General features: G+C 52.8%; 1 protein-coding gene across 2 annotated transcripts in view; it reads right to left on the reverse strand.

Annotated features, from left to right (window-relative positions):
• The window catches only part of RAB3C (RAB3C, member RAS oncogene family), a 55,825-nt gene that overhangs the window by 14,543 nt on the left and 16,580 nt on the right, over nucleotides 1-24,702 (reverse strand). For both annotated transcript variants that reach the window (XM_070411714.1, XM_070411713.1), the window contains exon 3: nucleotides 8,723-8,841. In XM_070411714.1, coding sequence (XP_070267815.1) covers nucleotides 8,723-8,841 — 119 coding nt within the window. The remainder of the gene's footprint in view (nucleotides 1-8,722; nucleotides 8,842-24,702) is intronic.

The following is a 24,702-nucleotide window of genomic DNA, read 5'->3' on the forward strand; positions in this document are numbered from 1 at the left end:
CAGGTTTGATGAGGACAATCCGGGGACGTGAGCTTCCTAATTCTGGTGCCTGAGGTAACGCACCCCTTTAGCGACAGCGAGACGCAGCGCATGCCCATAACCAGGAGCAGAGGCAGCGATCTAAACGGTGCTTTCCTCTCGCCTCTGCTGTGCGGGTCTATGAAAACGGTGGGTTGCGGTGAACGAAGGTGTAAAATAGATCCCGCACACGGAGAGACCTGAACTGCAAGTGCTCACATCGTGTGGCCAGGGAATCCCACAGGTTCCTTCCAGGAGCTCAGACTGAAATGGGTGCCTCGGGGATGTTGAAGTCGCCCCCCTGCTCCCGTGTGTCTTCGGAGCACAGCCTGGCCTGGTGCAGGGGGGCCTGGGCATCCCCGATTCCCGGAGGTCACACAGCAGGGGCCACGGCCCGAGGGGCAGCCACCTGCGTGAGGAGGGGTGGCCAAGGTCAGGGAGGGGCTTTCCAGGTTGGAGGACCCGTGCTTGTGCGACCGGCCTCCTCTGACCTCGGCAAACCCAACCCACGCTGGTGTGTCGACGCAGCTCTCACCAGGGTCGTGGGGTGCTCACTTCTCAGCGCCTCGGGGTCTGGGCTCCACAGGACTGCCTAGCCCCTCACCCCGGGAAGGGGTGAAGACGTGCTCAGCCTGTGAGGAAACCAACGCGCAGCGATGGACGTCAGCCTGTGTTCCTCGGCCTCCGGGCTTCACAGCGAGGCTCCCACCAACCGGGGCTGCGGTGGGCTCAGGAGGTCACCCCGACTTCCTGACTTGCAAGCATCTCTTCACAAACAGAGTCTCAGTCCCAAACCAGCTCGACGCATCCTGACCCCTATCATCTCAATAACGATGCGTTTTTTCACTAGAGAATCTCAAACTTTGTCTCCCCTTCAGATCCTGAGACTGAAGTCCTTCCCAGGAAAATCTCTGCCCGGAGTGAACGGTGTGCCTGTTGGGGTGGGCGCGGGTCCTCCTCTCCTCGTGTTTCCACGTGTTCACTGTTTGGATCATTGCTGTATTTTGAAAAACGACCCTGCCTGTGTGGGGGGTGCTTTCTATCCCACTAGGGACCACCTTACTTCTTTGTTGGACACGGACACACGTGTACAGAACGTGGCTGCCACCACTTACTGTGCGTGTGAAACGATGATTTATTTCCCAGTCGCTGCAGCAGCTCCTTTGGGATTTACTTTAAACTCAACAAGATTAATGGGATCAGAAGCAAGATGCTGGTCACCATGGTTACTCGGCAAATGGCAATTAAGGCCGACCCTACCAGGACCGCTCACAGTCATTAAAAATCTGTTGTCATTTATCAAAATACAAAACCAAATCAACCCCCTCCATGTTTCCGTATTTTCTACGTTTGTGTGTTTTTTCTTTCTCCCTAAATACAGTCACACACACACACACACACACACACACGGTTTTTGTTGGTTGGGTTTGTTCTACATCGCGAGGCAGCAGGGGAGGAGTTTCCATGTTTGACATGGAGATGACTGCACAGAAGGCGATGATGTAAGTCCATTCCTCCTGTGCTGGGCAGCAGTCACTCCCAGGGGCCCAGCCTGTGCCCCTGAGCGCGTCCAGCTGGTCACGAGGCCCAACCCAGTGCCCACAACGGGCCTGGTGGCCAAGAACTGCTGGCCTCTAGGCATCTAATGGGGCCGCGTGCAGGACATGAGGCACCGGGAGCTGCCCTCCGGGCCCCACGAAGGGACAGGCCTCAGCGAGGCCGTCTGGTCCTGGGAGCTCACTGTCCACGCACCCACTTCCCTCGTTCTCCCAGCACCTGGCGGCTCACTGCTCCGTGGACTCCAGATTCGTGAGGGAGCTTCCCAGCCCCCTGCTGCTCGACACACAGGACTGGCCCCTCAAGTTACGTTTTCAAACATCCAATCAGTTACTTATTCAATGTTTCTTGGCCCTTCGAGAGCTCTGAACAATGACTCCCACTTAGAACATCCCCTCAGAACCCCCGGGACCTGATCCTAGGACTGGAAACAGTCCATGTGGTCTGCCTGTGCCCTGGCTCGGCCCCGGCACCTCTGCCCCTTCCAGGGGAGCCGCCCGTTTCTCACCCGGAGGAAGGAGCCCGGCGCAGAAGGCAGCTGGCTGGCGGTAGGTCCTGTCCTTGCTGCTGGGCCCAGGCTGTGGGCCCTGGGTCCCGCTGGCCCTGATACACACGCTGCGCCTCTACCTGAGCCACAGGATTCCTCAGCCAACGGGGGGACGATGTAGCACCAAGATCCGTCCAAAGTAAAAACACACGGGACCGAGTTGTTCGTCTTCACGGGCTGTTTGTACAGCTGGGTCATAGAGACTAGTCTGCAAAACCTAAACATGCAAACGGCCAAGAAGCTCCATGAGATACACTTCCCCAGAGGGCTAAGATTAATACATGAGAGTCCAGTTCGGTCCGACAAGACCAGAACTGCTGGGGTTAGAGCTCTCGTCGTCCTGAGCCGGGTCTCATCAGGATCCCAGGGTGATGGTTCCAGTCTTGGGGCCGGGGCCCAGGGACAGCGATTTGGACGTCAGGCGCTGCTGAGGTGCCCACGATGGAGACCTGCAGCCCGGCCTCATCCAGGGCAGGCCAGGCCTGTGTCTGCAGATGCCAGGCACACAGACCTCTCCGCTCCGCACAGCCACTTGGTCCGCAGGAATTCGCGCCCTTCTTACAGACAGTCAGGTGAGGCGAGCAGACACACAGACCTCTCCGCTCCGCACAGCCACCTGGTCCGCAGGAATTCGCGCCCTTCTTACAGTCAGGTGAGGCCAGCAGACACACAGACCTCTCCGCTCCGCACAGCCACCTGGTCCGCAGGAATCCGCTCCCTTCTTACAGACAGTCAGGTGAGGCCAGCAGACACACAGACCTCTCCGCTCCGCACAGCCACCTGGTCCGCAGGAATCCGCTCCCTTCTTACTGACAGTCAGGTGAGGCCAGCAGACAGGTGGAGTCCCCCAGGTGCCAGTCTGTGTGGGGCTTGCCTCACGCTGGGGTGAGGACCCTGTTGGGTTGTGAGGCCTCACAGCCCCACCAGCAGCAGGGCCAGCAGCCTCTCGCCCCTCAGAGGAGCTTCCCCACCATCCAGCCCTTCCTGCCTTTCTCCTCCCTCCCCGGGGCCCTGACTCCACTGGTTTCCACGTGAGGGAACTTTTTTTAAAGACAACCTTTCCTTCTGGCTTAAGGAAATTTTCCCTAAAATAAGCTGTTTTACCCAGCTATCTACATTCAGTCAGTGTTGGTACTTTTCACATCATAAGCTGATGGGCTATAAAATTCTGTGCTCTAGCAATTTAGAAAGGACTCAGCTCCGGATATAAACTGTGAAGACAAAGATTTACATAAATTACCATTTAATATACATATTTAAAGTTATCAGTTTATGAAGTATGGAAAGATAAGAAAATAATTTTAATTCTAGCAGAGCATCCATTTTTTCACGTTGCTTAACCCTTTGCGTGCCAACCAATATCCTAGGAACAATGCTAAAATTCCCAAGGCATTTTTGCTGATTTTACAGCAGTTTAGGAAAAAAATTATGATAGTGCTCCCAGCACTTTTGGCGAAAGACAGGAGGAGCATGATTGCGCACCCCAGCACTCTAGGGGTTAACTATTTGATATGCAATCAGGGAGTGCTGGGCTGGGGGCCACAGCTACACTGTCCTTCACTCCTGAACGCCAGGTAACAAATCTATTAAAGATGCCGCGTTCAGGACCAAGCCCAGAGAGACCCAGAGGCTGCAGGCTGAGGGGAGGCATTGGATGAGAGGTGGGCTTAGGGATGGAACCGGAGATAGAGATAGTTGTTGTTCTACGATTTGCTCATAAAAAGGAGTGTTTTGACATTTTGACATCAGCAGCTGATGGGCTATATCCACAGGACCCTGTCACGCTGGCCTTGTCACTATGTTTCACTTCAGAGCAACGAAGCTGATTTGAATATTTGGGAAGCCAACAGGTGTCGTCATGGCGGGTGTGGCCGTTAGGAACGTTTTCTACAACGTGCTCTTCCACAAGAAATACAATACAATATTATATTATTCAAAACTCTATTTATATTCAATCCATCATTTTAGCATCTAGTTTTCTGTGTTTTGTAATGTGCATTATAGATTGGCCCAATAGTATGTGCTTATTATTTATAAATAATAAAAGGCTAATATGCAAATCAACCAAACAACGGAACGACTGATAGCTATGACACGGACTGACCTCCAGGGGGCAGACGATCAATGCAGGAGCTGCCCCTGGGTTGTCAGTGTGCTCCCACAGGGGGAGCCCTGCTCAGCCAGAAGCCAGGCTCACGGCTGGTGAGCGCAGCTATGGTTGTGGGACTCAGACTATGAGAGGGTACAGGCTGGGCTGAGGGACCGCCCCCCCCCCCCCCCCCCAGTGCACGAATGTCGTGCACCAGGCCTCTAGTTATTTATAAATAAATAAAGGAATGCTTTATAATAAAGAATCTGGTCAGTCTTTGTCCCTAGTTCCTGGGAGGTAACCTCTAAACCAGTGGTTCTCAACCTTGGCTGCACATTAGAATCACCTGGGAATCTTCTTAAAATCCTGATTTCTGGGCCTCATCCTCCAGAAATTCTGTTTCTTTGTTACTGATGTTGTGGCCCCACCCCATAACAAAGAAACAGAATTTCCAGAGGATGAGGCCCAGAAATCAGGATTTTAAAAAGATTCCCAAGTGATTCTAATGTGCAGCCAAGGTTGAGAACCACTGCAAACCCTTACTATTTCCAAAGTGACTGGAGTGTCTGTTATTCATGATGGGTCTCCAAAGCACACCTGATGGTTTATGCTAATGATGACCCACCTGATGAATTAATGCTAATGAGATGGCTCACCTGATAGTTAATGCTAATAGTGACTCACCTGATAGTTAATGCTAATGGAATCAGAATTGGGGAGGGGTGGTCATGCCAGGAAGACCAACCATGTGACCAGACAGTTAGCACTCTGAGTCCCATGACGCCAGCTGCCTTCTCAGGAGGAGGTCAGCCAGGGGCAATGGTGCAACCAGTCAGCCTACGTAGTGACACCCCATGAAGGTTGGACATCAAACCTGGGGGAACCCCCTGGATGGCAACGTCTCCCCAAGGACCGCCGGGCCCCGACCTGGACCCTCCCGATCTCGCAGTCGCCATCGCTCCCTTTGGCTGGTTCTGAGTTGTATCCTTTTGTTATAATGAAACAAACCAGAATGGTAAGGGCAGCACTTTCCTGAATTCTGTAGGTCATCCTAGTGAATTGTCAAATCTAAAACGGCTCATGGGAAACCCTGCAGTTATAGCCAGGGGGTCAGGAATGAGGGGGCCCTGGGGACCCCCATGTATAACTCGTGTCTGAAGTGGGGGGTCAGGGCCAGCCGTGGAGGACTGCGCCTTTCGCCTCCGCTGGCTCTGGGCAGGCATGGACTTTGTGACCACTCACAGCTTGTAGCTGCTGTGAGGATGGGGGACATTTGGGAACCACGGAGCTGACCACTCAGGCCCTGCGGCCTCTCTTCCCTCACTGGCACCCCTGGTGGTTGCTCTGGGCAGGAAAAGTGTCCTAAAAATGTGTGATATTTATAGATCGAAATTAGGCCACAGGACACAATACACTGAGAGGGAGGCCGAGAGCTCGGGGACCGTGGCACTTCCGGGGCTGCGTGGAGTGCGTGACTCTTGCTCGGGGTTTGGAAACAGGTGGTACAGAAAGGGACAGCCAAGTGGCAACAGGACGGTTTTGTCTGAATCTAACAGAGTCCCACCCCGTACGCCATGACCATCTTCTCTGGCAACGAGAGGACCCTCCCGTGACAAATGTGCTATTTTCCAATTTCCTCTTTGGAATACTTTCCTTTCATGTCTATTTATTTATGTGGGAGGGGTGTGCAGGGGTGTGGTTTACGACTGGTCACTGGATAACTACCTTAATGAATGGAACTGCAAAGGTGCTGTCCCACCAGCGGGGAAGGCATCACAGGGCTCGGAGCCCCACCAGGGCCAGGACCCTACGCTGGGTGGGTGGTGTCTGGGACTGCACCGCATAGACCTGTGACTCCGCCTCTTCGCTCACTTTCCAGGGCGGCTGCAGAGCGCACCCCCTTGCTGCTCTACCGGGTATTAGAAGGTGGGCCCAGTGCCTGCGTGGGGACTGAGTGCGCTCACTGCAGGGCAGCAGCCTGGACGGAGATCCCCTGGACGACGACCTGACGCGCCGTGAGGCCAGGCAGCCGCAAGCAAGGGGCCCATTTCAAAGCCCAGGCTGCTCTCTACACTGGACCCTCCTTCCCACAGGTTCGCCTGATGCAACGGCACCACCAAGCCGCCCAGGAGCCACAAGGAGCACCAGGGCTTGAGAATGTGCTCTCTTCACAGTAAGTGTCATCGTTGTCCCTCAAGACCGATCCCCCCAAAGACAGGCAGCTAATTTAACAGGGAAGAAGGTCTCTTAAAGTGGAGAGACCCCAAGGGAGTCCTGGGAGAAAATGCCATTATTTCCAATAAATACTGTGACACAAACCGCACAGACCAAGTCTGTTTCAGAGAGCGGGTGACGCAGAACGAGCAGCAACACGTGTAGGAAATGCTTTCATCCGAGAGCCCAGGTCTGCCTCGGACCTTCGTGTTCCCCCACGGCCTCGTGAGGTCAGGCAGAGCCACAGGACGCACTTTCCGCCCTGGCTTCCTGCCTTCAGAGCTCGGCCAGACAGGAGGCACCCGCCCTGGGCTCCCCTCCACCAGTCTGCATGCCAACCCTAACACCCACCTCATGCTGTCTCCACGCCAAGAGCTGGCTTCTGGGTCATTCCCCCGCCCCCCAAGACGTCCCCGCGCCTGGGCTCATGTGTGGAGAAGACACGGAGGCACACAATGTGCTTGGGCTTTTATTTCCGTTTCTGAAAGGAGCCATGTATCTTCTAAATACAAAGGCGAGTTCAGGTTGGGCTGTCTGTACAGGGAGAGTGTCCCATACCCGTCAGAGCAGCCTAAGAAAGGTCATCCCTGCCTGGCAGGTGAGGCTCAGTGGTTGGAAACTAGAAAACAGCACCCAGATACCAAGAGGTCTGGGCGATCCCTGGTCGGGGCAAAGCCTGGGCTTTGGGCTCTATCCCGCTGAGGCTGTGCGGGAGGCAGCCAGTCAATGTTTCTCTCTCACTAGTGTTCCTCTCTCTCTCTCTCTCTCTCCCTCCCTCCCTCCCTCCCTCTCCCTCCCTCTCCCTCCCTTAAAAAAGAAAAAAGAAAAAAGAAAAGAAGAAATGTTACCGCTCAGATCCCGGGACAGGAGAGACTGCCCGTGCCCAGGTGGGAGGGGAATTGGGGTCGCCCTGTCACTGCCCCTCGGAGCTGCAGCATAACCAGACAGGGAGCTGAGAGGACCTTGGACCTTGACCAGGTCAGGAAACACTGAGCAAACACCCACTCCTCAGCGGCCCTCAAGCTACAGTCCTTTCCTGTCTGACAGGTCACCTGCGTTTCAGTGTGTTATTTACTCTGGAGAAAAAGGAGAGAAAAGGTGAAGGTGCGCATGTTTGAAGGTGAAGTTCTTCCTGGTTAAGGTGCCCTGAACGGCACAGAGTGAATTATTAAACCGGCAGGAAGATGGGCCAGACTGTTACCTTGGTCTGGTGGTTTCTAAACAACATCCATCTGCCCACCAGGTTTCCTGCCTGGGAACAGCCATCCTACCCATAGCTCTGCATCGTGCCATAAGGCGCGGCCTGTGGATGCTAAGGTGGGCATCCTCCGAGGTGGCCACGCTCTCAGGACGGGAGCTCGGGAGGGTCGGGCAAGCAGGGCTGAGGCGGGTGGAAATGCCCTCGGTGTGGGAGACCCCGAGTCCCGGTGGGCGAGAGGCACCTCTGATTCGGGACTCAGGGTGTTGACTCCGGCGGGCCCACTTGGTGTTAATGAACTCAGGGACCTCCTGATCCCCCAAAGCTGGAGCTAAACTGGTTCTTCTGTAGAGAACCCGCCCATCAGCCCTGAGGGCTGGACTCAGGGGCAGGGCCACCAGCTGCCTGTCCCTCCACCAGCTGCCCGTCCCTCCCCAGAGCTGGCGACCAGGTTGGGCCATCCAAGGCGGGAGCCCCGTGCGCATCACGTGGCCACACAGGGTTTCAGATGTGTGATGCGGCTGCGTCAGAACAGGCTCTGGGTTACCTTTCCCTTCGTCCCAGACTTTTGAAACCTTTCAATGGAAAGAAAACCTGCAACAGCGTGGCAGATCTGGGAAGGGGAGCGGCAAGCGTGGATGGGAGGGGCCTGATGGAAACCGCAGGTTCAGGGGCACGCGGTGCCCGGGCAGCAGCGAGCTGCCATGTAGGTCCCTCCCACGGAAGCCCACGAGCCCAGCTGCTCTAATACAGCTTTACTCGCAAAGCCAGTGGGGCCGGGCGGGGCATGGGCGCCCAGGCCCAGGAGGCTGAGGTTCAGGCTCCAGCCCCCACGGTAGACAGTGACCGCCCACCACACGCTGTGTTTTAGAATCAGTGACGGGCCCGGCCCCACAGGGCCAGGGGGACAGGACGACAGGCACTGAGGGACCACATACAGGACACCACCACAATCGGGCCCATTGGCCCCTACACGCCACTCGGGGCCCCGCTGGCCTGTGGCTGCCCGAGAGGACACGTGTGAGAACACGCTACCCCGTGGGCAGCCGCCAAGGGGGAGCTGCTGAGGAGGCCTCGCTGGGGGGCGCCAGCCACTCACCAGTCCTGCACGGCGTTGAAGGACTCCCCATTGGTGATGTCGTACATGAGGATGAAGCCCATGGCCCCGCGGTAGTAGGCCGTGGTGATGGTCCGGTACCGCTCCTGGCCCGCTGTGTCCTGGAAAGAACGGACAAGCTGAGAACCAGGCCATGCATCTCCTGGACGTGATGAATGACCCCCAACAGGCCCAACAGAGTCCAGCTGTACCAGCCACCACAGCTACAATCTACCTCAGTCATGTCTTTCCAAGTCATTTTCATGGGTTAAGCCTGCAAATTATGAAAAACTGTTTTTTGCAAAGATCCAGCTCAAACCACCTTGTACATGGTTCACTCCCACTGGCAGCAGGAAGTAAAGTGAGAAGGAAGATGGTGCGCATCACATTCCGTGTGCTCCAAGCAGTGAAGACGGAGTCGCGTTAGCCCGTCCTGGTGCCTCTCCCGTGTGATGCCAGTGCGTCATGTGGGCTACGCTTACGGGAAGGTCTCCGCGTGTACAAGCAAGTGCTGTTTATGCTGTAACGTGAGGTCAGACCCCTTCTCTGTGCGGATGTCCCTCGGTCGCGGGGACCTGCCCCGTGAGCCCAGCTGCTCCGAGGGTTAAGGACATGGAGCGCGTGGACCTGGCACACAGACAGTGGGAGGCAGACAGCCCACAGTCGCAGGGCCCAGGCCACAGGGGAGATGGCCTGGGAGAGCCGAGTCTGGGCATCAGCGGAATAGCCTGTGTGGGTCACAGGGACTGTGTCCTGTAGCTCGAGACACCACTGCCCACTCAGCAGCACACAGGGCCTGGGGCGCCGTGCTCCCCTCCACCCCCAGCCGGGCCCGGCTTCGAACCCAGTTTGCGGGGAAGTGTGATCTGCCTGCGGCCTTCTCCCCTTCTCCTTCATGCTCAGCGTGCTCCCCAGTTACCCCAACACTCAATAGGCCTGAAGGGAAAGCTAACGTGTCCAATGCCCCACAAATAGGGTCCTTATCATCAGAGCGAAGCCAGCACTTCCTGGTCTCCCTGTGGGGATGGCTGGCCTCTCCCCCTCCCGCGGGGACGCTACCCCGCCCTGGGCTAGCAGAGGGGTCTCAGGGCTGCTCACAACATCCCTGATTGGAGTGGTGCAGTCTGCTTGCCCCTGCGAGTTCAGAGAAGGTGGTCAAACCAGACTAAAGAAATGTGCACATGATTCGGGAGAGCCAGCAGGTATGAAACGGGAGCTGACGATCAGCTGAGGCCGTGGTGGACAGGGATCAGGCTGCCCTGATTAGAGGTGTTTATTCGATAATATTAGGGAAATAAGGCTCCAGAGGTCAGATGAACACAGAGCACAGAACCCAAAAGAGCAAAAATAAAGCAACCCTGTGTGGGGAGCTTTCAGAACCCACCAAGGGCAGGGAGACAAGCTCAGGTTCCATCACATGGAAATCTGGCAATTCCTCGATACAGAGAAGCCCTGTAAGTAAAATGGATCCAATCGAATGATAAGCTGAAAAAACATTCGCACCAGAGACCAAGGATAACAGCTTTAATATACTACGTGGTGTTAGAAATCATTACGGATTAGGTTAAATATTCTAATTTTAAATTTTTTTGTAAACAGGTACATAAATAGCTAGTTTTTTATAAAAGAGTTGAATCCCAAGTATAATAATAGAAAGGCAATACTGCATAGCTTCACACCTATATAGAAGCGACCTAGCCATTATTTAGCAAACATTTTTTGTACTTTTCTTGGTATTTTATAAATGAGAGAAAACATGGATATCATAAACTGCATGTAATTGGGACAAATACACACAATTATTCAGCAAAAAGGAGACAATCTTGAACAGATTTTCAAAGACTATGTTTGGGAAACAAGGTATAGTGGGAGACTGGGTGGTGTATTTTAGCTCATTAGGGAACAGAACAACTCATAACAACTCATTCTGTCTTAAAACTCCCACAGCGACGTGAGTCCAGATCCCCAGCTGTCTATCGATCCCTGTTTCTACTGTGAATTTACCTTCTTCTTCTCCAGGTGAAAGATCCTCTGGCAGCAATTGAGCAGCTTCCTCAGAGGCGAGGGCCCCGCCCCCCTCCCGCCCTCTGCACAGCATCCTCTCCCCATCCCATCGGAGAGACAGCCTCTCTCCCGTCAGGCACGTCCTCATCGGGGCCTAGAGTCCTGTGTACGGGACGATGACGTCACCTCTTCCTCCTGACCTCTTCCCTGTGGCTCCCCTCAAAGATGTTAATTTTATTTATTTTTATTTTTAAAAATATATTTTATTGATTTTTTACAGAGAGGAAGGGAGAGGGCATCGATCAGCTGCCTCCTGCACACCTCCCACTGGGGATGTGCCCATAACCAAGGTACATGCCCTTGACCGGAATCGAACCTGGGACCCTTCAGTCTGCAGGCCGACACTCTATCCACTGAGCCAAACCAGTTAGGGCAAAGACGTTAATTTTATTTTGACAGTAAAGAACCAGCCCCAGTGTCATAAACACACCAATTCCGCACAGAGCACACGGAGGTTTTGCAGGAAACCACAGGGCAGAGAGCCATCACGTGTCACAACTGAACACGAGAGGAGGACACAGGGTTCAGGAACAAACATCAAAGCTTTTAGAAGCTCTGGAGGCCCAGCAGGAGCAGGACCCTCATTTTGTCTTAAACCCGGAAACACCATCTAACTAACTGGAGCTGTTGTCACGGGAAAGCTCTCGGGGAGAATGGGAAACGCACCAGGCAGGGGAGTGAGTGAGAAATATGTACAGAGAATTCCCTCCAAGGGCAGGAGAGAGGACGACGAGGCTGAAGCTGGTAACAGACACGCTGGCCTGCAATGGTTTTGGTATTGAAACCATTTCAGGGTGACGGGCTCATTAGCTTTTCTCTCCTGTGACATCAGGGAGAAAATGAGGTCAGAAAGCGCTTCACTGCATCAGCCATTTACCGACGAGGGCGGAGGTGATATTAGAAAGAAAAGAACATTGCGCACTGGCAACTGCCCCTCCCGTAACCACACGTGGCAGCGGGAGGAGAGTGAACGGTCCCTCCCCTTCCTTTGCTGGGAAATGGCTCCAAGCCCTGGCTTTGGGCTGCTCCCTGCCCAGCTGATCCGAATAACTAGGCCACCTGCTGATTTTCCATGAAAACAGGCTCCTGCGATGGGAACCACCTGAACTCTCTTGCAGAGAAAACAAGGGACAAAAGTATGACCGAAACGAAAGCTTTCTCCCAGGAGCTGGTTTTCGCCTCCCTCCCTTTAAGAAAATAAATCCCTTCAGTTGCTTTAAATATTTTGATTCTCAATCAGGTTTTTAGAAAAATGTTTGGCTTTAATGACAGGTTTGATTAGCAAACACTTGACTATCTGTCAAGAAAAAGACTGAAATGGGAAACATTTGCAGCTTGAGACATAGTAGCTGGGAACATTTCAGTTTGAATTTTGGCATTTTTGTCTTTGTCTTGAATTTATTTCTCTGATACTACGTGTTTTTTCTTTTAAACTCTGTGTGCTGCATTTTCAATCCCCATGGAGGTCCTGCAGAGATAAGAGGCAGTTTTAATACTGAGGAAACAGCTTTCATTTGTAAGGTCTGGGCTATACTGTAATTTGGTTTTTGTCTTGGTGGTTACTTTTCTCTGTATTGGATTACATGGAAAATGGAAGTAACCATTAGTAAAGAAACATAAATACTATCACCATAATCAAAACACATTTATTGAATGTCCACACAGAGAAAAACAGATTGAAGGGCAGGCAATCCTGTACATGATGAAGGGGGTAATTTTCTAGTTGGAGAAACCAAACCAAAGCACATTGCTGCGACTGGTCAACAACAGTTACATGTGTTAAAGGAAAGGACATGCACCAACCAAAGAGAAAGGCCACTGACCGGAGGCTGAGGAGACGGCAGCATAGACAGAATGCGTCTTGAGCCAGTGAATGTCCAAATGCACAAGCGCGTGGGCATCAGCATTCAGGCAGGAGTGACGCCTTAACCTGGACTTTGCTACATTTTACCTGTAGAAATTACTCTGAATTATCAAAGGAAGATGAAACTATGCTCAGTATCCTGACTATATAATGACTCATTCATTCAGTCATTCATTCATTCAATAAACATTTAGTGAATGCCTATTACCAGTTAGGGACTGTGCCAGGTATATATGTTAAATTCCTTTTATCTATTCTAGATATATTTTTGCACATTTTAAAATTCTACACCTAAGAGCATTCATTAATCAGATGTCACATTCCCTACATGTCTATGAAAGACGAGGTAACTTGTGAAAACATCATTTCTGAAGAACCAGAGAGTATAGCAATGTAAAATGGCAACCGAGACCACACCGCCCACTCCGTGGTGAGCTGTCCCCTCATAGCACTGCCAGGGGTTCTATTAGGAAACGGACTGTGACCTCATTTGGAAATAGGGTCTTTGCAGGTGGAGACAAGTTGAGTTCTCAGGGAGGAGGGTGGCCCTGATCCTATGACACAGTCCCTTGAAGAAGAGAAAACAGACACAGGCCCACGGGGGCCACACGACAGCAGAGGCAGAGTCCAGTGATGCAGCCACAGCCACGGACACCAAGGCAAGGACTGGGGCAGCTGCCACAGCTTGACCGAGCCTGACAGACCTGGCCCTGCCGACACCTTCATAAAGGTTCGTGGCTTCAGAACCACAAATCCACAATGTCTTAAGCCACCCGTGGGGGCTTCATTACGGCAGCCCGGTTTGCAATCTTTATGATCAGGGCAAAGCAATATAAATGTCACAGCTTCCCAAACACACTCACTGCTTAACAGAAGGGAAAAGATAGAAAATTAGCAGTGACTTGTGAAGTAGTTGAACAGTTTCCCTGTGTGAATTCATGTAGTTATGCTAAAATGTATTAATATATTCCCTTTATGTAAAATAATTCTGGTCAGAAAAAGGTAAGGTGCTATATCTTATCGTCTTAAGACCCTGGCCGCTGTGGCTCAGTTGGCTGAGCATGGTCCCATACAGCCAAAGGCTGCCAGTTCAATTCCAGTCAGGGCACATGCCCAGGTTGTGGGCTTGATCCCCGGGTGGGGTGGGGGGTGCAGGAGGCAGCCGATTGATGTTCTGCTCTAACATTGATGTTTCTCTCTCCCTCTTCCTTCCTCTCTCTCTAAAAATCAATAAGAAAAGTAAAGAAGTAGATCTTCCCATCTCAGCACGTATGTGCAGATATTGGAGCAACACTGCTGCCTGTGGCAGAGGTTCCACCAGAGGCTGAGCCGCTGCCACAGGGACCCTCGGACGCTGGCCACGAGGCAAGGCCTCCACCAGAACCTGCAGAGCGCGGGCTGCACACGGCACTTCTTTTGTACGATGTTCCTTTCCCCGAAGCTGCATTTACTGTTTTCATTTCCATAAAAGAGGCAGGTACAGAGCAGCATGAACTAGAATCTTTAAAAATAGGGAGGGAAACAGGATGCTTAAATATTTTATGCTTTCCCATTGAACATTTATTTTTGGAATGAAATAAAAATGTTTTCCCCTTACCTCAGGCAGTTAATCTGTGAAAATTTACAAACCCTGCTTCCCTGCTGACCTTGTGCAAAGTCAGGTTGGATCCATTTACATGCTCTCAGACGCTCAGGCACCGGAAGCTAGCCTGCGCTTTAGAAAAGAGAGGAATACCGTCCCCGACGGGCTCTTCCCCCAGTGGTTCTAGCATCACATCTCCTCGTGTTTGGCTTTGAAATGCCCAGGTCTTCACTTGCAACAGCACCCGCTTCTGACTAAAACCTGCTAGACTGAGCCTGAGGCACAAGGATAGAACGTGACCTATTATTTCTGGCAGTGTTTCCATGGCAACTATCTTTCCTGGGGTGCGGGGGGGGGGGGGCTCTGACCACGGCGGCAAGACCCCCACAGCTGGTTCTGCTCAGGGAAGCTGGGGACCTTTTCAGTAAAATGACCTAAATCTCAGAGAACGCTTCCAGATCCGGATAAAATGTACAGCCAAACCGAGTAAAGGCGACTTCACTCACGAGCCTGCTTGGTGAGACGGTGACCACAAAGGCAGAGAGAGGCACCATTCTGCCATCTTTCTGGCTAATCTTTGGGACACACTCCCCCGTGGGGTTTCCATGGGCCTCAACGTTGTCAGAACCCGGAGAGCAGACACCTCAGCGCAGGCAGCTCAGAGCTTCCCTCAACGCTGGTGACTGTCTTCTCACGGGTGCAACTCAAGATGCTCCCTATCAGGTGCTCTGGTTAGAGGACAGGACTTTTACTGCTGCCCCAGAACAGGCAGCAAAGGCCCCAACCAGACACTCCCAAGGCTGGGTGGCTGCAGGGCTGACAGCCGGCGATGTCCCCCTGCGCTTGAGCAGGGGTGTCTGGGACCGGAGAGGTTGGGGTGGGGGGGGGGTGAGGGCGTTCCCGTTTCTTCAGAGCAGGATCCATCCCTGACACAGGAGAGGAAAATGCGATCCAGGGCCCAGCTGGTCGAGTGACTAAACCCTCCTGACCACCTTCCCGCTAAATAAGGACAATGTCTGCCTCCTCAAAGCTGTGGTAAGGACTAGGCTTCTTGCACACACTTGGGGAGCAATAAATGGGGCTTCCTGCTTTTTTCCTGTTTGTTTGTTTTCCTTTTCCAAAGCAGCCATGTGTGGGCGACAGCAGCTCCGAGACGCACATGCTGTGAGGCTTTAGAAATATCACCTAACCTCTCTGAGCATCAGTTTACAGATTTCCAAAAGGGAATCAATAGCTAATGCCCAGCTGAAGTGTAACTGCCAGTGAGAGAAGGTCTTTAAGCTACAAACTGCTGTAGGTCGTGCATTCTTATTGTGTTAATGACAGTAAAGAACTGCTCCTGGCAAGTCCCAAGAGGAAGTGGCTGTTACTCTGTAACTGGATGGCTCAGCAGAACATCGGTCCTTACTTCCCATCCCCAGGGAGGAGAGGGGTGAAGATGCCTGTCCTTCCGAACCACCAGTCACACCCTCTCCACAGCCCTCACTTACACCGCCTGACCCTGCCTCCTGGTTTCACATTCTTGCTTTTAAGTTTTTGTTGGAACCTCACGGAGGCAAAGGGCCTTCACGGTTCCACTGTTTCCAGGTTAAAGCCAGGATTCCCTCCCGGTAATGGAGGAAAATCATGTGACAGGGAGTGCTATGTCCACGCTCACAGGGGACGGGAAGTGAAAATGTGGAAGCAGGTGCTAGGGACAGGTTGCAGCACCTGCCACGTGCTCCGGGGCGGCGGGCTGTGCACCTGCCCGGGCGAGAGTGTAAGTGCTTCTCTGACCCTGGGGAGGCTGCAAGGCCTGGAAATGCAAGCATTTCTCTTTCAGGTGGTCTAAGCCTGTATTAGTTTCTAAATAAGTAGCCCTCATCTTAAATGATTTTTAAAATATACTGAGATAGTACAGGCAAATGGTCCATTTAAACATCGGAGGCAATCTGGGCTGCTGAGTACTGTCCCCGCTGAGTACTGTCAGTGGGAAACAGGAAGCCCACGGCCTGGCTCTCGGGAGCAGGGACACACGGCTGTCACAGCCTGCGGAGCCTCCACGGGTGACCCCGTGACCCCACATTTCTGCTGGACTTCACAGTGTTTCACAGAGTCGTCTAGGGCCTCCTCAGGGCAGCTCACTGCACACAGGCTCCAGAGCCCAGCCCAGCAGATGGCAGCCTGGCTGCTGCCTCCATTTTCTGGTTCTGCTGCACCACAGACCAATGGCTTCTGCTGCTGCAGCGATTCTCTTTGCCCAGGGCCCAGGGCCAGCTGATTGCTTTGCTGACTTACAAAACGAGAACTTAAACATTCCGTACGTGATGTGTAGTTATTTCATTCGTTTTTTTCTTTTTATCTAAAAGTACTTTGAGAGCAGAGATTCCCTGAAGAAATATCTTTTCACCCAACATGAGGTCCAGTAACCAGATAGAGAAACACTGAAGACAATGGGAAGCGTGAAGGATGTGATTGTAAAAATGATAGTTATGTTCTCCTCTGCACCGAACACGCTGGTCTTGAATATGACACTGCTGCTCGCTGGGCACAACCACCCATGAAACGGGCACAAGGAGACTCGATGGCTAACCCCTGGTTGAGTCTGACCTGGCACCATGGGAGCCTGTGGGCAATTGGCGAGCACAGCGCTGCTGACAGACGCACCTGCCTGGGCTGAGCAGGGGCCACACTCCTACTCGGACGGGACGGAGTGTCACCTGGAGAGGTTCTAGCCCGAGGGCGGGAGAGCCCCCTTAGACATCTGAGCCACACAGCCACTGACCCAGACAAAGTGAGGTCACTGTGCGCTCAGCATAGCTCCTCTGTGGCTGCAGCTCTGGGACGGGAGAGTCCAGCCGAGATCCCTCTCTCAGTTCACTGGGACACCCTTTGGTTTGTTTGTCCTTATCTAGTTCCTCAGGCGCTTGGTGTTTGTAATACGTGCTGTTGTGTAGGACCGCTGTGCTGTGCGTGAGATCCCAGAACCTACACATCTACCAGGGGCAGGCTCGTCCCTCACCCAGCTCTCTCACCCCCTCCCGCTCTTGGAAGCCACCATCTTGCCCTGTTTCTACCAGTTGGTTAGTTTAGGCCCACGAGTAGGTGACATCGCACCGTGTGCCCACACGGCTCCAGTGTCTTTACCGTGGAGCCTGGGCTCTCAGGACTCCGTGGTGGGTTATACTCAGCTGCTTGGATGACGAAGAAGAATGTCCTCCCTGGAGACAGAACACCCTGCCGGTTATCCTGGGGGAGCCCTTCCGTGGGGGCTGCTGCTTCATCTTATCTGAGAGCCCAGCAGGCAGGGGGGACGCGGGCACGAGCCGTTAGCAGAGATGGCAACGCTGGGCAGCTTTCTAATTACATTACAGCGCGTGTTCTTCTTTAAACAATAAAATGTGTTTTTATAAAGAGACTGCCTTCAGGATGTGCCATTAGAGAGTAAATGGCAAGGACTAACATGCCATCTGCTTGGTGAACCCGGGGCTCAAGTGAGCCCCTCCCCCAAGCATGCCCCAACCTGAGAAGGGGGGTGCACCTGCAGTCAGCGTTCTGCCAGGAACAGGGGAGGGGGTGCCCCGTCTTCCTCGGACTCACCAGCACCTCGGGGAGCTCCCTCATCTCCCCAGTTGCAGTGCCGAGACGGAATCGCACAACGTTAAGGTCTCTTTCAGGCGAAGCTTTCTGCAGAAGTTTATTTCTGGGGCAAAGTTACATTAACACACACTGCAGGCCCCAGATAGCTATCTGGTACATGGATTTTTTAAGAGTTTATGAATTTCAGTGCAGTGATTCTCAAACTTTTTTATGCAGCCAAACTAGTTGCAGTGGAAACTCCTGGCCCCCCCGCCCCACGTTAGGGATGAATCCGGGCACAGGGTGCAGAGCCCGCCAGCCCCTCACCAAGATGCGCTCCTGGCTCAGAAGAAACAGGGTGATTCCTTCAGATCCTGGCTTTAATCCCTGGAAAAAGTGCTCAGCTGGAAATTAAGACACAACCAGCTGAGAAAGACGTGCCCTCGGGAAACCGTGAAGAAAACACTCCATGTTGCTCACGGGGAGGCAGTTCTAGCTGCCGCAGGCAGGCTCTGCGTTCTCACCCGTCTCCTTTGCCTAAAGGCCCCTTACAGCACCCGCCCGCGGAAGCCACTGCACTTACAACAGGTGACATCTGGTTACCCGCACGGCTGCCCTGAGCCCCTGTGAGGCTCCTGCCTCCGACCTGCACTCACTGACCAGGTCAATGTCCAGACTGTTCCCAGCAGGTGACAGTGTTCTCCTGTCTGACCCTGGTCTTTAAGAACTAAGTGTGTAGCTCTAGAGATCAAAAGGTGATTAACTAAAAATGTATAAACATTCACAGTTACTAGTATCTCTGGAGGGTTGATTTACAGTGGGTTTATTTTCTGCTTATTCTCCTGTATTTTCATTTTTTTACAAAGGACTTTTATCTTTTATAATGTTTCCTTTTGCCCTGGCTGGTGTAGCTTAGTTGGTTGGGCATCGTCCTGTGCACCAAAAAGTCACCAGATTAATTCCCTGTCAGGGCACATGCCTGGGGTTGCAGGCTCCATCCCCAGTAGGGGGCGTGCAGGAGGCAGCCAATTGCTGTTTCTCTCTCACAGCAATGTGTGTTTCTCTCTCTCCCCATCTCCCTTCCTCTCTAAAATTAATAAAGATAAATAAATAAATAAAGCCTATAATGTTTCCTTTAGAAAGAAATAAAGAAAAGGAGGAAAGGAGGGAAAAGGAAGTGGATGGTGTGTGTGAGGAGAGGGAGAGAGAGCCGCCTGGCGAGTGCTATCACAGACGGCGGGGCTGGAATGCAGAGGTTCCAGCTGCCACGGGGTTGGGGCTGACTGCGTGGAGGACATCGAGGGAGGCTTCTAGGAGGCCATGCTGTGGGCTGAGCTGGCAGATGGGAGATCGTGAGCCACGCAGGAAGAGGCAGCCTCAGTGCAGAGGGCGGGGCAGGCCTGTTCTGTCCAGCGTCTGCAGGTCGTTTGCAGGACAAGCACACAGCCGCCGTGACAGTGACCGTAGAGCGTCACTGGGGCCAGAAGGTGCATGAAGGGGGCCGTGACCAGCAGCGTAAGGTTCAATAGGCGCCACAGGCGCATCCCACAGGGCCCTGAGTGCAGACTCCAGGGTGTCTGCAGGCGTGGGAACTGGGTCACGAGGGAAACGCATTCTGCACTGAGGGCTGTGGTCACAGAGCCTTTGAGCCCCGTGAGGACAATGGCAGAGCCTCACGCTCGGCAAAGCACCCCCGTTATCCTCGGGCACAGGTTTTCATATTGCTTTACACGTGTGTGATATGCAGCGCATGTAATTCCAAACAGTGTAACATCTATGACGGCCCTGGTGACAGCGGGGACCGTCTGTGGGGTTTACGCCCTTCCATCTGAATGGAACGTCACTGTCACCTCCACAGTGAAGACGGGAGAGCAAACGGAGCGTGTTTGCTGCCACCGCTGCTCCTTCACCGCCGTGTGTCCTTCACCGAGGTGGTGCCAAACCTCATGCTAAACCCAAAAGAAGTCCCAGCTGCGGGCGAGAGACAGCGCCACCGGAGCTTACACTCCGTCCCAAACATCACCTCAGCAGCTTCCTTTTCCCTGAACATTACTTTCTAACTAGAATATATTTTCTAAATACACACCCATTCCTGATAAATGGCACATCAATTCATTTTTTTTGACAAATACATTAGCTAAACATTTAAGCGCACATTAAATGTTCTACTATCTAAACTGGGAGCATAGAAAACACTGCAATAAGAAGGGAAAGGCCTGTTTGGGGATGTATGTACGTTGTGAACAACCGGACTCCCTCCTTACTGTGCTGCACACGCTTTGTGTTTTTAAGTGTCTCCCCCCCCCGCCCCCCGGAACTGTCTTCATGCTCTAACACAGTGGTTCTCAACCTTCTGGCCCTTTAAATACAGTTCCTCATGTTGTGACCCAACCATACAATTATTTTCGTTGCTACTTCATAACTGTCATGTTGCTACTGTTATGAATCGTCATGTAAATATCTGATATGCAGGATGGTCTTAGGCAACTCCTGTGAAAGGGTCGTTCGACCGCCAAAGGGGTCGCGACCCACAGGTTGAGAACCACTACTCTAACACATGACTATTTAGTGGGAACGGGGCAGGCCTGCTCGCCCTTGGTGCTCTGACCTTGAAAAGGTCACTGTTTGCATCGGGTAAGTCTAGTTAGACTGATCCCCCCAGCCCAAGAGCGCCTGCATCCATCAGCCTCAGAACACAACCTCATTGTGTGAAGAGAGGAGAGTGACTCATTTAGGCTACAGAACAAGACGGCCAGTTCCTCACACTAATCCAATCAGGGGCAAATCGGTTTATCTGATGTGTTTCTCCAGTGATTTCAGAGGTGAGCAGGGAGTAGAGAACATCTAGTTCAAAACAACATTAGGGAAAAATACAAATGCCCATTTTGGGATCGCACCTCAGCGTGTTAGTGTCACTGGGCTGTGTCCTGGGTGGGCCAAGAGTCCACCCTGTGACCTATCAATCTGTTTCCAAAGGAGAAGTATTGATAAGAGTCCTCTTCTCTTGCCCATTTGAAAAGGAGAGCTGCCCTAAGAATTAAACTACGTTTGTGTGTTGGGGAGTGGGTTGGGGATGGGGGTTGGGATGAGGAGGGAGGATGAGAATCAGAAACAAAACAAAGAAAAGAGACACAAACAGCCATAGAACTCACAGGTCGTCATAGGAGTAATTGCTGAAACTTCTGTTAAATGGCCCTAAAAAGGAGAACATTCAGGACACCTGCCGATGGTTACCAGTCTGTCTGTCAGTCACTGTGTGCACATACACATGCGATGTACATGCAGAGACGGCCAGACCAGAGGGCTGGGCAGCACCACAGTTCTTGCCTCACACAGTGACTGGCCTGGTTCCCTAGACCTTTCATGTCTAGATAGAAACCCCAGTGAATGAGTACTGAGGGTTAAGTCCTTCAGCAGAACCACCCAGGCACTGCCACCTCTAGGATGGAACCAGAAACGGAAATGAAGACACGCTGCGCGATTTGCTCAGTTCCAGCGAGTCACTGATCACCTGAAACCTGCCCAGCACCTCCTAGTCCAGAGGAGAGAGGACCAAACCCACCCGGCACTTAGGGACGCGCAGATGGGCGGCAGAGGGATGGCCTTTAGAGGGGGAACAAGTCCCCTGCATGACCTCACAGGAGCTGGTAGGTCCTGCTTCCTCCTCTTCCCTGGCCTTGTCCTGAGAAGTTCTTTAAACTTTTTTTTTTTTAATATACTTCAGAGAGGGAGAGAGAGATTGAAACATCAATGATGAGAGAGAATCATCGATTGGCTGCCTCTTGCACGTCCCCTACTGGGGATCGAGCCTGCAACCTGGGCATGTGCCGTGACCGGGAATCGAACCATGACCTCTCAGTGCACAAGAGGATGCCCAACCCACCGAGCCACACCGTCCAGGCCCCATTCACCCCCTTCCTTCTTCATTGATGCAGGTCCTCGGGTCCCTTTTCCTCCTTCCCTCTGACAGTTCCTCCCACACCTGCCACGTCCCAGCCACTTCCCTCCTTTCCCTTATCTCGACGGGGTGACTCTTGCAGCCCTGAGAGGCACTGTGATAAGGTGGTATGAGACCTGAAAACTGGAAAATCTAATTTGTAGTGTCAGCACTGCTGATAACATCTCTGTAGCCCCAGCCAGCCACCAACTCTGCCCACACCCTCACTCTGCCCACACCCTCTGGCCTCTGCCTGCTACAGATTGGGGTCCTAGACTCCTGCAGCCTGTGTGGGTCCTGCAGTTGGTGTGGGTCCCGCAGTTGGTGTGGGTCCTGCATCCTGTGTGGGTCCCGCAGGCAGGTGTGGGCTCAGGTGCTGCCCAGGTGAGGTTGGCCCACTCACCTTAGTTCTCAGTGCAGATGGGTTACTAGTGTGAAGCTGGCCCTGCTGACAGGGTTTCCCCAGGAAACCTCATGAATAACAGTTTTCCTTGAAACTCATGGGAAGAGCTAACTCATATTCTTAGGGTCATTGTTTCAATACAGTGGGGCCTTGACTTACGAGTTTAATTCGTTCTGAGACCGAGATCGTTAAGGAGCTCCTTAACTCAAATTACTCTATCAACTCAATGCAAAAAATCAGCCGAGAGACAGCTGGTATCTCAAAAAACTCGTTAGTCGGGACACTCGTAAGTCAAGGCCCCACTGTATTTTCAAAACTGAGATGGGGAAGAGAATCACTGTTTACGGTGTTTATGCTGTGAAACTTCTGGGACCTCCCCAACCAGCGCTGGGCTGGTCCTTGGGGAGTGTGGTGACTGAGAGCACAGGCCGCCAGGTTCCCATTCCGGCTCTGCCGGTCACCTGCAATCCGAGGAGCATGGCTGGAATCTGTGTCCCTGGGCACAGAATAAGCTACCTGTCCCTCAGCTCCCTCTACGAAATGGGAACAACACGGGAATGCTGAGTAACAGGGCTGTTGCTGAGCCATGTACCTGATCCAGCCAAACGTGCGTTTCCATGGCGATGTCTGTTATTCGGCCATTTGCTTGATGGGAAGCTCTGGCTGCCACCCTAGCACTAGCTCTACACATGCTGACCCGCTGAGCCTGCACCGTGACTAAGTCACAGATACCAGACCTCCAGGGGGCCCAGCATTCAGTCTCAGGCTCTAACTCGACGGAGCACAAGACAGCACTCACAGGCTGCACCCAGCAGTTCCAGGCTGCACCCAGCGGCTCCAGGCTGCACCCAGGGCTCCAGGCTGCACCCAGCGGCTCCAGGCAGGGCGTTCTACCTGCTGGGCTCCTGGCCCGTAGACTTCCCGACGCAGACTTGCCTCTTTTTAACTGAGTTTTAACTGCACTTCTCAGACTCACTCTGGTGGTTGCTTAAACCTAGTTAAGTCTAGTCACCAGCCACACTGTGCCCACGAGGGTACGATAAGCAGCCCCAGTCAAATTCAAGGCATGGCGACGAGCACAGCAGGCGCTGCTCCTGTGTCACACACCCTCCTGTGGAGGAAGCCCAGCTCTGCTCAGAGGGACGCTTACAGAGGAGCCCAGGAGTGCAGTGCATGGAGGTACCAGCATCCTCCACCCTCGTGGTGCTGTGCTCTTTACAACCAAGGACACGGTTCACGCCAGTACTTACTTCTTCATTGTTCTCGTCCTGTTTCCCCCAGGAAACTCGCTCTGGTGTCTGCAATGCCCCAGGGAGTAAAAACGAGCTGAACCACTAGAAGCTAATGAACCGAGAGGCAGGAAGCCTTTCAGGAGCCGGGTCACAAACGGGCGGTTTAAGGAGGGCATTTAGGGGGTCCCTGCAGAGCCTGGAAGGTGGAAAATCACTGCTTTCAATCCCGCATCCACCTGCAGCCCAATCAGGCACTTTAATGCATGTTTCTCCTGGGAACAATTTGCCTAAATTTGCAAACAGAAATGTGGCAGGTTGGCCAATGGTCTGTCTGAACAGCTAATTACCAATTACAGAGGAGCCCAGGAGAGCAGGGACCTACTGCCTGTCGAGCTGAAACCTCAGGTTCCCAGGTACGGGCAGGCTGGCCGAGGGTCCACCAGCAGGTGATGAAAGTCCTGCCTCGGAGACCATCGTGCTGTGAAACCCGTGTGACTCCCACACGGAAGCCCTTCCCGTGGCCTCAGGGTGCAGGACACGCCCCATTCGGTGCTCTCCGGCCAGCTTGGTCCTCTGCGGCTGCTGACACCTGTGGCTGTTTTTAGGGCCCAAGTAAAGTTTAATCTTTTTCTCTTTCCACCTTGTCTTCAGGAATTGTTCTTCTATTTGATTATTTCATAAAAATTGGAATGCACGTTGCATTGGCTACAATGTTACCAAATTATGAAGGCTGGATGCAGGTTATGAAGTTAATTAAAACAACCATCAATTGTCATCTACACCAAAGTGTTTCCACTGACAAAGCAAGACTGTAATTTCCCACAAATCAATGCTCTCCTAGGAAGTGATAAGCGTAGAAGAACAGGACGTATTGTGAGAAGCTGAGTCAGACAGTAGCTTCACGGCGTGGAGCGTATGATGTGTGACCTGGAGCCGAGCCTAGGGCCGAGTTGAGGGGGGGCAGTTGGCCTTCAGCACACGGAGAGGTGGAAGCTGAGCTCACAAGTCATTGGATGCAGTTGGAGCTACGTGAAGACTTTCCTGCCTGTCAGACTTTCTCACCTCCTTGCTCACTTATGTGAGGAAAATAGGATCAAGCCCTGCTAATTACAGTGCAAGTGAGCCCAGGAAACGCTATCGAGAAACAGGGATCTGTCTGGACAACACAAGAAAAGTGGGGGGGGGGGGGGAGCACCCTGACTGGTCTCACCTCGGTATCCACAGGTAGGGTTCCTGCAGCCCCAGGGACTGATCACCGATTTCCTCATCTACTTCACGCCGAAATTCCCAAAGAACTCCCCTACTTTTCTCTTACATGGAGTCTCAGTCTTAAGAATGGGCAT

Source organism: Myotis yumanensis, unplaced genomic scaffold, assembly GCF_028538775.1.
Source record: "Myotis yumanensis isolate MYYU_CA2020_CCGP unplaced genomic scaffold, mMyoYum1.0.hap1 SCAF_4, whole genome shotgun sequence".
NCBI classification, from domain to species: Eukaryota; Metazoa; Chordata; class Mammalia; order Chiroptera; family Vespertilionidae; genus Myotis; species Myotis yumanensis.